At 34.3% G+C, this 12,643-nt stretch overlaps 1 protein-coding gene across 3 annotated transcripts in view; it reads right to left on the bottom strand.

Moving 5' to 3' along the window:
- mgl (low-density lipoprotein receptor-related protein megalin) overlaps nucleotides 1–12,643 on the bottom strand; it is a 382,146-nt gene that overhangs the window by 41,744 nt on the left and 327,759 nt on the right. For all 3 annotated transcript variants that reach the window (XM_036376212.2, XM_036376216.2, XM_036376215.2), the window contains exon 3: nucleotides 743–907. In XM_036376212.2, the coding sequence (XP_036232105.2) occupies nucleotides 743–907 (165 nt within the window). The remainder of the gene's footprint in view (nucleotides 1–742; nucleotides 908–12,643) is intronic.

Raw genomic sequence — 12,643 nt, 5'->3', positions numbered from 1 at the left:
TAAAAAGTGAAGGTATAATCTTCTATAAGAGTATCCAACTGCTGCCGTACGGCGATGCTATTGATACCATTGGCCTCAACGACTGCTCCGTTAGTTTTGCTTTTTCCAGACTGGATATCTTCTGTCATCAAACAAACATTAGCGATTTGGCTCACATGTCACTGTTGACAGTCAGCCCTGAAATCGAACGCAGAATCACTCTTACCAACAGGTGCTAATTTAGAGTAAATTCGACGAACAAAGATCAAACTGTACAAGTCTCTCATCATTCCCGTCCTGCTATATGGTGCGGAGACAATGGCAGCATTTAATGAATCGGCGTTGGAAGTGTTCGAGAGAAAGGTTTTGCGGAAGGTTTATGGTCTTTTGCGCATTGACAACGGCAAATACCACAGTCATGGAACGATGAGATGTACAAGATATATGGCGACACGGATATAGTTCAGCGAATTAAGGAACAACAGTAAATTAAATAAAAAAACATTTAATTTAAATTAAAAACAGTGGCAATTGAATGCACTTAATTTAAATTTAGAAAATTTGCATTCATTAATTATTAAATTTTAAATCCAAATTTCTTGAATTTAACAAATTTAATTTTAATTAACTTTTAATTTTAAATCCAAATTTTTTGAGCTAAAAAATTAAGTGAATTAAAATCAACAATCCAAAATTTTTCAATGAGAAAATTCGCAACGCCGAATGCACGAGTTTTCTTGTTTTTTTTTATTGTACTACTTACGACACGATTGTTGCTCATCTTCGCCGCCTTCGCAATCCTTTTGATAATTGCACACCCACAACGATGTTATGCACTTGCCATCGTTGCAGCGAAAAAATCCTCTGGGACATGGCACATTAAATGCTGAAACAGACCCGCTGCTGCCGTCGCGGGCACCGAAACTCACTGAAAGTGGAGAAGAAAGCAAAAATTGTGTTAGAAGTAATTAAGTTTAAGATTGTTCGGAAGGTTTAGTATACTTCAACATGGGAAAAATTAAAGAAATATTAAAAAAATTTAAATTTAAAAAGGTTTTTTTAATGTTAACATTACAATTTTTATAAATAGAGCTGAAAAAAATGAATTGTGATTAATATATGCAATTAGTTGATTTTTTCTGCTGGATTAACATGTATTTCCGAGTTCCGGTTCTGGTAACTTTCAATTCAATCCAATAAAAAAAAAAAACAAATAGGAGATATAATCCCGATCTCTCTTATTGCAATTGTAGTGAGCACCCTTGACCGTTTCTGCGCTTTCGGCTTTCGGTCGTGTCAAATACTCCGGCTTTGTTGTTGCAAATATTTGTTAAGACATTCACTTTATTGTCGCTCCTCTGTGTCCATTCAACGCTTATTTACGCAGCTATAAATTCACTGCAACATTTATGCGCTTCCAGATATGACGAGTATGACCCCATTTATGGCGCGCTACGAAGTCACTCTTTCACCATTCTCTTGCCCCCTTTACCTCCCTTTACCTTTGCCCGCTTGCATGCTTTGCACCCATTTAGCACAACTATTTGTCACAATGCATTTTCCTATAACTGTATGTAAGTATGTATGTATGTATGTATGTATGTATATATTGGGCACCACAATAATGCTCCGCTTGGCTGCTGTGTCGGCGACCTTCCAAGGACGAGTCAGCATAAACAACGGGACAATAACTATGACTTTACTTGCTTCAAAAGGAAAATATTTAAAAAAATTCTTTCACTGTGCGGACTTGATATCGCATTGCGTTACGCATTGTTGTTATTTTATGCTGTGTAAAAGCTTTTGGCATTGTTGTTGTTCGCTTGTGTTGCTGTTAAAAGCATTTTCAGTTTTTCTGCAGCGGACGAGCGCAAATTTAAAGGCGGAATGGTAACAAAATATACCGTTATAAATATATCTACGCATTCACGCACTTAGTAACGGTATTTATATAGACATATAAATATATTTATGTGTGTGTGTGCCAAAGTGCGTTCGTATATTTTATGATTACAGGGTAGCATTCTGCAACGGAAGTTGAAATGGGACCAAAGGGCTGTAATAAAGAAATACAATAACAACAACAACAACTCCACAAAGAAATGTAAATAAGAAAGCAACGATAGTGTAAAAGCTTACGCTCCAGCACTTTAGTCTTAAATTTGAAGCTGCGTCGAACGCTTGTTGCCTATCAGCACTAACCCTCCAGCCCTCCACCACCCGACCCTCCTAACCCTTTTTACACGTTTTTTAAGGCGCGAGTAGACTATGCGAAAGGCCAAGGCCTCTGCGTATCTGCCGGGCTTTACTTTTCATCTCATTTTCACTTGACATTACAATCAGTTTAGCTTAAATTGTTATTGCTTATGTTGCTCGCATTGCATTGTTATTGTTTGTTCGTTTTATTTACACTTTCTCACTTTTGACCGAGCACATACAAATTGTTGACTTTCTTGTGCTAATCTTCTGTAACAGCAAAGCCGGCAATTTAATGCTGGCAAAGCTTTCTAACGCTGCAACCTGGCTACTTGATTTTGAGCAATTTTGACGAATAACGGGAAATTGAATGACTAATGGCGTTAGAAGTGATCAGAGTGTGTGAAAATGTATTGTATAGCGGAATCGTTAGTTGAAAGTGATGAAAGTACAAAGTGAAAATAAGTTAAATTAGAGGGCAGTGTGAAAAGCTGTACACTTTTGAGAAAGTATATATTTATGTCGCTTTGGCAACACTCAGTTTATTGGCTCAATTTAACTTTTTAAGATTTTTTTCAGCATTTTTTTACTTTCCTTCGAAAAAAGTTGGATTTATAAAACCGTAAAAAAATTGATTTAGGACTGCTGCAGTCTAGTACTTTGAAACACGTGTTGGACACAGCCAAAGAGCGACGGGGAGAGTTTGGGGACAATTTCTCATGGGCCCAGAGATCGCCAAGTGAGCCAGTGATCTGAAGCAATCTTTTGTGGATTTTCCTCCAACAATTCACTACAATTATCTCCGGGCTCCAGTTTTCTCTCTACAACCTTGGTTGGACATGAACATTTTCGCTTCCGATAATTCTAAACTTTAGTCATATTCTCTTTGCCATTCTTCTAGTCGCTAACTTGAAGCGCGGTTCTCTTGTCAACTATTTGTTAAAGCAGCGATGAAGTTAGGGAGTTGACATGAGAGTGTATGAAGATACTTTATTCAAATAGTAAAACTGTTTTTTTTAAAGTTACCGAGTTTTTTTTTACAGATTTTAGACCAGTTTTATCATTGTGAATATCTCAAATTACAAGTTACTCGAAAAAATAAATGTTTAAAGATTTGTGCCCTACATTTTACAAATATAAATTATTTTAAATAATATATAATAATTTTCGAGAAACGTAAAGCAAAATAAAGCATGAATAAAATATTATGCGCATTGCCAGTTTGCACGAACAGCTGTATGAGGGTGTTCGATTCGCTAATCTCTATCATTAATATTTTATTAATATTTTTCGAATGTATAGAAGCAACTACAGGCTCCGTCGGCTTACAATATGAACTTTTTCCTCAGGAAAAAACGTTTGAGCTTCTATATAAAGCATATACGAGTATATAGAAACGATAAGCGAGACGAGCTGAGACAATTTAGTTATGTCCGTCTGTCGGTCCGTTTATATGTCTGCATATATGCCAACTAATACCTCAGTTTTTGAGATATAGATCTGAAATTTTACACACGTATATTTTTCCCAAAGAAGCTACCTATTTGTCGGAACTGTCGATATCGGACAACTATAGCTTATAACCGACTTACAAACTGAACGATTAAAATCAAGTTTTTGTATAGAAAACTTTTGTATTGAACGAGATATCTTCACGAAATTTTGCATTACTTATTGTTTAAGGCAACGGTGCAATCTTCGAAGCAAATGTTCAGTTCGGAGCATATAGTTGTCCTTGTCCTTGTATGAAAAACTTATTTATTTGACAAGCTATCTGCATGAAATTTGGCATGGATTATTTTGAAAGACAATGCTAGAATCTGCGAATATATTGTACAGAACGGACAACTGAACTGTCATAGAAACTGAACAATCGGAATCAAGTTCTTGTATGGAATCACGATAGCATATTGCTGTCATACAAGCTGAACGATCGGAATCAAGTTTATCTAGGGAAAATTTTGTATTTGTGAAGGGTATTATAGCTTCGGAGCAACCGAAGTTAACGTTTTTTCTTCTTCTGTTTTGAACTGCACCTGTGATGGGTGTTTTATCTTCAGTGAAGTCGAAGTTAACATTTGTTTGTTTAATTTTCCTTAAAGTCGAAGTTAACATTTGTTTGTTTAATTTTCCTTAAATCTTTCAAACTGGTCGATATCCCTCGGTCGAAGTTTATTATTCTAAGCTCGCATAAACCAGAAAGTATCCTATTGATAAATGGATATTGAAGAATAAATTGTGTAGTTTGAAGTTTCCACTGAGGAAATTAGAGATTTAGCTTACTAAGCAATGTTTCAAAAAAAAATTTTCCCCCCTTCCAGACTTTCGATGGCTTGTTTGGTATATGATTCTCTAAGTTATATTAATCTACCCAAAATTCTTTTTGTTTTTCTTCTGAGCAAACTAAACAATAAAGCGAAAAAATCTACAAATAAGCAAGTTTCCTATTGTTTTTATTCTAAAACTCAAACACTAAATGCAAATAATTTTTAGATTAGTTGAAAGAAATAATTTTGAATATTTTGAATTTCATTTTGTTGAATGTGAAAATTTATTATACCAAGCTATCTAACAGGGGAGAATGACTTATTCCCTACCGTGGTTTTTACAAAATTTATGATTTATATCAAATAAATGTCACACTATAATTATATTATATTACATAACAAAAAATTATTGTATACATATATTTTTATTAATGTGAGCAGTGCAAGCCAACAGAATATATGTTGTGTCAACAATCGGAAAATATAAAGGCGAACAGCCATTCATAATAACAATAAATTGTGGCAAATGAGCCTTTAGCACGCACACAATCACATTTCCTCGCAGCAAATAAATATGACCAATGTTGTTTATCTCACACGATTTATTCAATCAATCCATTACTGCAAACATATATGGTACTTAAGAGTATTCACTACATATCTAATACTAGTACAAACTCACACTTCCTGTTTTTGTTTACTAAATGAAGTTGTGTGTGTGTGTTGGCACGCGCCATTTGCACTGTGTATTGTAGAAAGGCCCTCAAGGATATAATAATTAATTTGCACTGTTGCTCAGCGAGTTACTCTAACAACAGCCGGGCACGAATGCCATATTTCTAGGAGTACGTTTGTCCACGTATGGCTCAGTGAAAAGTGGTTGATTCTTATTCCACTAGTCATACTTGTCATCATAGATACTCAGTGGGGGAAACGCAATGCTTGGCTTTCAAATATTTGCCGTGGTTAGCATGAAATGTGGTCGCACTATTCTGTAGTGGTGAGAGAAGGAATGTCAACTGGTAACAATAAAGTAGCGCTCTCACGCAATTAGCCCAACAGGGTTAACCAAAGTAAGCAGACGATTTAATTATTGGTATTCCCTTATTGACTTTGGGTGTTAATTATTTTGACGCACATACCATGAATATATATGTGATATATATATTTATGTAGCTTTCATAATACTTTAACAAATCTTGACTTTATGAATGAGATTTTGACATAAGTATATATCACTCAACTGTATTTTGAACATTAGTTTAAGCATTTCGAGACGAAAATTATTAGAATTACATTATAATTCTCTGCGTTGTGCTATAATGGTGCTTAATGAACTACCATAAAATAATTTAACTTTTATTCCTAATCAATATTTTCCTTTTAGCAGTCCAGGGTAATTTATATATATTTCGTCTCTGGAACAAATAGTACTTAGTGATGGAATTTTTCTGATTGGGAATTGTTCGTCTATACCTTTCAAGTGTATAGAAAATTCAATTAAGCATCAGCTTGCTTTCCAACAATAAATATTTTTATTAAAATATGCGAAAATATAGTTTTTTTGTCAGTCTGGGTCTAATTTGATCAGTTAGTATTTTATTCTTCAACTAACTTTAAAAGTCAGTACTATTTTAATATATTTTTTATGACTTTGAATATGATAAATTTTAGCCACTTACTCACATTTTTACACCCAAAAATATCGTATTTATGACGTTGAGGTATGGTAAAATTGCGTTTACAATTTGTATTCTTCTAGCAAAATCAGTTACAGTAGAATATCATAAACGTACGAGATATTTATCAGGGTTATAAAGCAAGTATAAGATTTGAACCAAGTTTGTCTAACAATACCGAACGAAATATAAAAAAAAAAATTACTTGATATGTGAGCACTATAGGGTTAACCGTTTTGAACTGCACAATCTTTTTCGAAATATTTTAATAATGAGTCTTTAAGTTGAAAGTTTAGGGTCGCAGTAAACTAGTATATGTTAAGAACTGTATTTATATTATTCTACTATTACTTTTTTCAAGCGATATGACAACTACCATCTATAAAATACCTGAACCATCTCGCGCAATTCGATAAGTGGGTGTCAGCGTTGCAGTTTCAGTATCATAGCCGCATGGCACATAATAGCGAACAAACAATAAATGCAAGTAACAACAAAAGAAGAGTTTAAAAAGGCTCATAGCGCTCAACTACAAAAAAAAAAAGACAAACTAAATACTTGAGAGAATAAAAACTGAAGTGCGCTCGAATACAAATAGAAATAAACTCATGTGAATGAGTGCGCAAAAAATGCATTTCAACGCTGGCTAAACGAACAACGGAAACGAAGTAGAGAATGAAGTAAAATAAAATAGATGGAAAGTGTTAGAGCTCATATGGATTTGTAAGGGCAAGCATGTGTGCATTGACTCCGTATTTTAGCCACTACACTATTATTGTTGTTGGCAGTACTTGTTAGCTATATGCGTGGGTATTTATGTCCTTGTGCCACACCCCATCAATGGCGGAAGTACACAACTTTAAACTGTTTACTTGGAAAAGGATGACCGTGATCTGAAATAAAAATGTGTGTGTGCTTTTTTATATGTGTGTATATTGCGAGATAAAATATCATAGCTTGAAGACAAAATTGAAGGCAATTATCTTTACTAGGTCGTTGGTCAACGAAAGTGTTTGTTAAGAGTTTTAAGGGACTTTAAATATATTTTAAATATTTTTCGAAAAATTTTGATTATGAAAATATTGTTCTCAGTTTGGGCATTTATACGTATTTGTATGCTTTTCGATAAATTGGTTAAATATGACACCTTAATAAAATGATTTATTCCTTGTGGCCATGTCCTCTTTGTATCAGTAATTACCGTAAAATGTTTATTGTTTACAATAATTGTCAGTTTCTACGCTCACAGTATAAATTTCATTCGACTTCATTACCAATTCTCATCAGGTTTATGAAATTATTGAGATATTAAGTAAGATTCTCTTTGCTCTGAAAATATTTGTTTTTTTTTTTTAAGTAAAATAATCGTGGCCAACTGCTAAGAAAGAAATACAAGCTCATATATAGAGAGATTCCCTGCCAACCCCAGCAAAAACATAGAAAAACCTTCCGGACCGCCAACCCTTGTGTGGAAACCGTTTGCACCGTAAGTGACACTATTCATAGCCAGCTTTAGAATCGCTTCAAAAATGAATATTTGTCTCGAGTCAGCAACGATTTGTAGTTGAAAATTCGGTTTATAAGTCAAGCAATCACAAACTCATCCCGATCGCTTTTATACAATACAAGATACAGATACTAAAGACATCTAATGAAAGATAATGAATTTATTTTTACTAAATTTATAAAAGCATATTTTTTAAGCATCCGTTCCACCGATGCTTCTACATAATGTATTGTATGCCAGTGCTTATTACGACCTTCCGAATGCAATTATTTGTGGATTCGCACAGTGAATTCTGGAAACTGCCACGCTTTTGTCAAAAGTCTACCCCCTTTGTTGGCAAGCATAAATTCATTTTATGCATCATTCATAGTTTTTAAAGCCATTTCTTCCCCAGTATCAATAATATCAACGCCTTGCATTGGGCACCATGCACACCCCCTCGCATAAAAGCCGATTTTCATCGAGCTTGTCATAACCCTTCTACCAGCCGCTTATCAATTGCATTGCAGTGTCACTTTGTATGGAACGCCGGTCGAGTGCTATTTTCCATTTGGTAATGTTGGGCTTTCATGCCACTGCTCATTCACGGACAATGCATTGACCAAAAACGTTTATTGCATTTTTGTGCATATTCTCTGCTGATGCCAAAGACTCTTGGGCGGCGCCAGCTGACCAGTGCCTCGCATGATGCGCTTCAATACGAAGCTCTGGTGTACAGTAAATCGAAAGGTTGCATGAAACACATAACCATCTCCTGGTGCCACCGCAAAAAGATCAAAGACTGCGGCAAATACATTTTTCGTCCCCCAGACCCTACGGCAGCTGATATTGTTTGCTGCTTTTTGAGTAATGCTGCCATTTGTAGAATTCTCTTTCACCTTCACAAATTCACAAATAAAAGGTATCGCCTTTTGATTTCATCCTTCATATTGCTTATTAACTTTTTCGCTTTCATCTTAATCTTTCTTTCTTCTCTGATGAGTAAATTCCATTATAACTTTTATTTCATTTCTCTCCTGTGTGGCGTGAGCTTAAAGTCTCTGCTTTTTACTTTCCATTTGCACGGAATTTCTTTAACTGATAAACGCTTTGGCCACTGGAATATTAAAGAAAAAACAAAAACTCCAGAAAAAAACTTGCCTTCCGTTTAGCGCGCCAAGGAATCCAAATAATGCTGTGCCATTATACTTTCAATTTTATTGCATTTATGTAAATTTTTCCGGCACCGAGCCAATATGAATATAAAGGAGACATATGCGATAAAGGGCGTCATTGGATAAGAAAAATATTGTTTTCTTGTTTTTTGGTATGGATTGCGTTGGCTGTGATAAGGAACCATTTTTAAGTTAGGGAATAAGTTAAGTTAAGTTATGTTGAGTTAAGTATTAAGTTTTGTGAAGTTAAGTTAAGTATTGAGTTAAGTTAAGTAAAGTAAAGTATTAAATGCTGTTATGTTAAGGGAAGTATTAAGTTAAGTTATGTTCAGTTAATTTTAAGTTAAGTTAAGTATTAAGTTACGTGAATTTATGTTAAGTTAAGTTTAAGTTAAAGTTAAGTTAAGTATTACGTTAAGTTAAGTTTGTTATTTTGACACTTCTTAAATATTTCACTAAAAAAAAGGCTCTATGACAGCCAGCACCATGATGAGAGCTAAGCTTGGTCTAGGTGCAAAGGGTAGCACTAGCACTGGAGCTGCAGCTAAGCTTAGCTCCAGAAAAGCAACTATGTACATCAGCGGCAGCCGGAACTAAAACGAATAACCAGAGTCTTGCTACAAAATAGGTAGTGAGGTTGCTATTTTTCCATCTGCCAATGAATGTCCGATCTTTAAGATCGTTGACTCAGCTTAAACATATGGTATGGTATATGGAGCTTCGGGTTGCCTACCTGCTCAGAAGAACTGCAATCGCCAACCAATGAGGAGTTTACAAAGGAGCTCCAGGTATATATTGTTTGTGCGAAAGCAGTTTTGCCCAACTTTAAATTTGTACCACCAACAGCAGCGGCAAAGAAACAAAAAGAAAAGGCTAAGCCGTCAGCCAAAAGACCGTTAACGAAGGGTGTAATGCCTACAAACCCGTTAGCTGATGTGGCCCGGAAACGTACTATCATTGACGTCCTGGATGAAAGAGATTCCGAAGGGAAAATTTCCAGAGCCCAATGGAAATCACTGACAAACGCGAAGTTGAAAATGCCACTAAGTAATCCGAGTCTGTTTCCGTCATGCATAGATAATTGTTTTTTGTGCTCATTCATACTCTCCGAAAATTTAAAGTTTGATTGGCAAATAGTTTCAGAGATATGAGCGTATTTGTAAGAATTTTTTATCTTCGTAGTTTTTCTCGGAACACTATTTTCAGAGACGTTGAGGAAGATTTCTCCAAAATGGCTGGGACGATCGACTTGAAATTCTCAAAAGACCTCCTTACATATACATACTTCTCAAACTTGTCGATAATTATTTCGATTGCTTAAAACACTCTGAAGTTTAAATTTTTGCAAAAATTTCTACTTTTCTTTGGAAAGCCGCTGGTTTGTCAAAAATCAAAACCTGGACTACTCCTTCGATCATTACCTGTATTACAAAATTTATAGCTGTATTAAAATTTTTTAGTTCTTGAATTTGAGATTAGCTTAGGATGTTTTTAATGGCACTTGGACAGCTTATAACGCCGGTATACGTAGAACTCCTATACAATTGACCATAAAGACCCTCATCACAAATTTGTTGAGGCGCCTAATGTGAGATTCGATTGTGTCGCCCCGTTCGTCGAAAGTATGACTGCCGAGATTATTTTAAGTAGAAAAATCTTCCTCACTGCCAGACACCTCTTGTTCGGAAATTTTTCTGCGAATCGGCTACAGGACATTCTGAATCGCCGACGTAAATATGTAGTTTTATTTTTATATATATAATACCTCCTCAAAAACAAAACTACATTTAAAGAAAGTTTTTTTTCTGACTTACAAGTGCATATAAACCATTAATTTAAATTAATTCAATTAGTAGCGATTAGTTGCATAATTATATTTTTGTCTGGACGTGACATTATTATTTATTATTCAAGTGCACTAGTGATTTTTAAGCAACAGAAAAATATTAGAAATGTATACGAATATTTAATTGCCGAAAATGTTGAGTTGAAACACCAGTGCCGGGCATATTGCTAAATAAACTGTTTAAATAGTAAATAAATAATAATAATTGTCAGCAACTAAAGCGTGCCAGTTAAATTACTGTAATTGATTGGCAATATTGTGGTCTTAAAGCTTATGGCAAATCTTCAATTCGTTTGTGTAATTTATTTCCAATTAATTGAACATTAAAGCGACGACATTAAAGATATTAAAAATTAACCTGCACAAATGAGAATGCTTACGGCAAAATAAACATGGTGTCTAAATAAATGGGATTATTGGAAATTAATAGACTGCACACGCATAAATATTTGCTTTGTGGAATGTCAATGTGTAAATACGTGAGTATATGCAAGTATGTGTGAGTATCGTTATATGAGCATACATATACATATATTTAACGCGCCCAAAAATATTTTACTACTAAAATTTATGTCATGTTTTATGAGTGTGTGTGTGAAATTATGTGTAAGCAAATACTTATACACACACATGTGCAAAAATAATCATAGTAAATATTTATGAGCATCATAAATTATTAAATCACAGCGAAGCGCGAATTATTAATGCCATCAAAGTAAATAAATTATGACAATTCGAGTAAAACACGAAGGGTTATGCGGCGCAGGTGCCGGCAGCAAAGCCTTAAAAGCCGCAGAAGTATGTGGGTATTTATGTAAATATAACGGTCAAAGTGCAAATACACGTCAAAAATACTTTAATTGTTACGATAATGTTTACACCAACACATGTATTGTACTTATAACTATATGTATGTTTGTGTATGTGTCAACAATGATTTTAATGTGGTCATATTAATATTAAACGCTTGTGACAAGCCTTTCTGGGTTTATGGCCAATTTGATTAAACGAAAATTTATTAGTTTGACACTGCCAATTAAGTGAAAAAACAGCGAGAGGCGGAGAGATTGAGGGGAAAACAACATTTGTGGTAAAGAAGTGCATATGAAATATACCCAAGGGCTGAGCATATGTATATTTATGTATTCTGATAAGAGTATATGTATGTATATTAGGGTGTCCGTTATTTCCTAAGTCAACTTTTTTTTGCAAACGCCGCCTGAAATTAAATTTTTTACCTTTATTATTCCCTGAATACGGGCTATTTAGCTAGCTACGAAGATTGTAATTAATAATCCTGACGAGCTGAGTTGATTTAACCATGTCTGTCTGCCCGTATAGACTCGATCTAGTCCCTAAGTTTTAAAGATATCGCTCTGAAATTTTGCACACGTCCATTTCTCTTTAAAAGCTTTTTATTTCTCGAAAGCACCAACATCATTATATTTGAAGTTTCCTTTCCTTTTTCTTTCAGTTTAAACCTCTCCTACATCACTTTACTCCTTCCAGATATTTAATATGGGATTTTTGGTAATACATTTTTTATCCTCATAGCACATAGTCGTATAACTCTGAGAGTATAATATTCCAATATAAAATCTAGACTCTACAAAAATGGTGTTAATGATTTGTTTTCTTGAAAAATTGTTTTAAAAGTTATACGCAGTTAAAATAATGCATCAAATGTACTGAGCATTCATACAAGTACCTAATAAATTCTCTGTTGCTCATACGACATGGTGTACTGTATGCATGCGGAGCACATGGTGTATAAATTTATCTGCGTATAACTTTGAAAGGAGTGGTTTTATGAAAAAGTTGTTTAAGAGCTTTTATGTAGAGCTCAAAATTTTGGCTTAGAAAAAATAAATTTGCATTTTTCAAAGTTTTAAGTTTATTTGTTTAATGCAAAATGTTAAAAAAAAAGTGGTTTTATACAAGGGAAAAAGAAAATGATTTAGGCACGGTTTAAATTGAAGGAAAAGAGTTTGCTTACGTTGGATCCTTTTATGTCA

This window comes from Bactrocera oleae, chromosome 5 (genome assembly GCF_042242935.1).
Source record: "Bactrocera oleae isolate idBacOlea1 chromosome 5, idBacOlea1, whole genome shotgun sequence".
Taxonomy (NCBI): Eukaryota; Metazoa; Arthropoda; class Insecta; order Diptera; family Tephritidae; genus Bactrocera; species Bactrocera oleae.
This window is presented reverse-complemented; position numbering and strand designations above follow the sequence as displayed.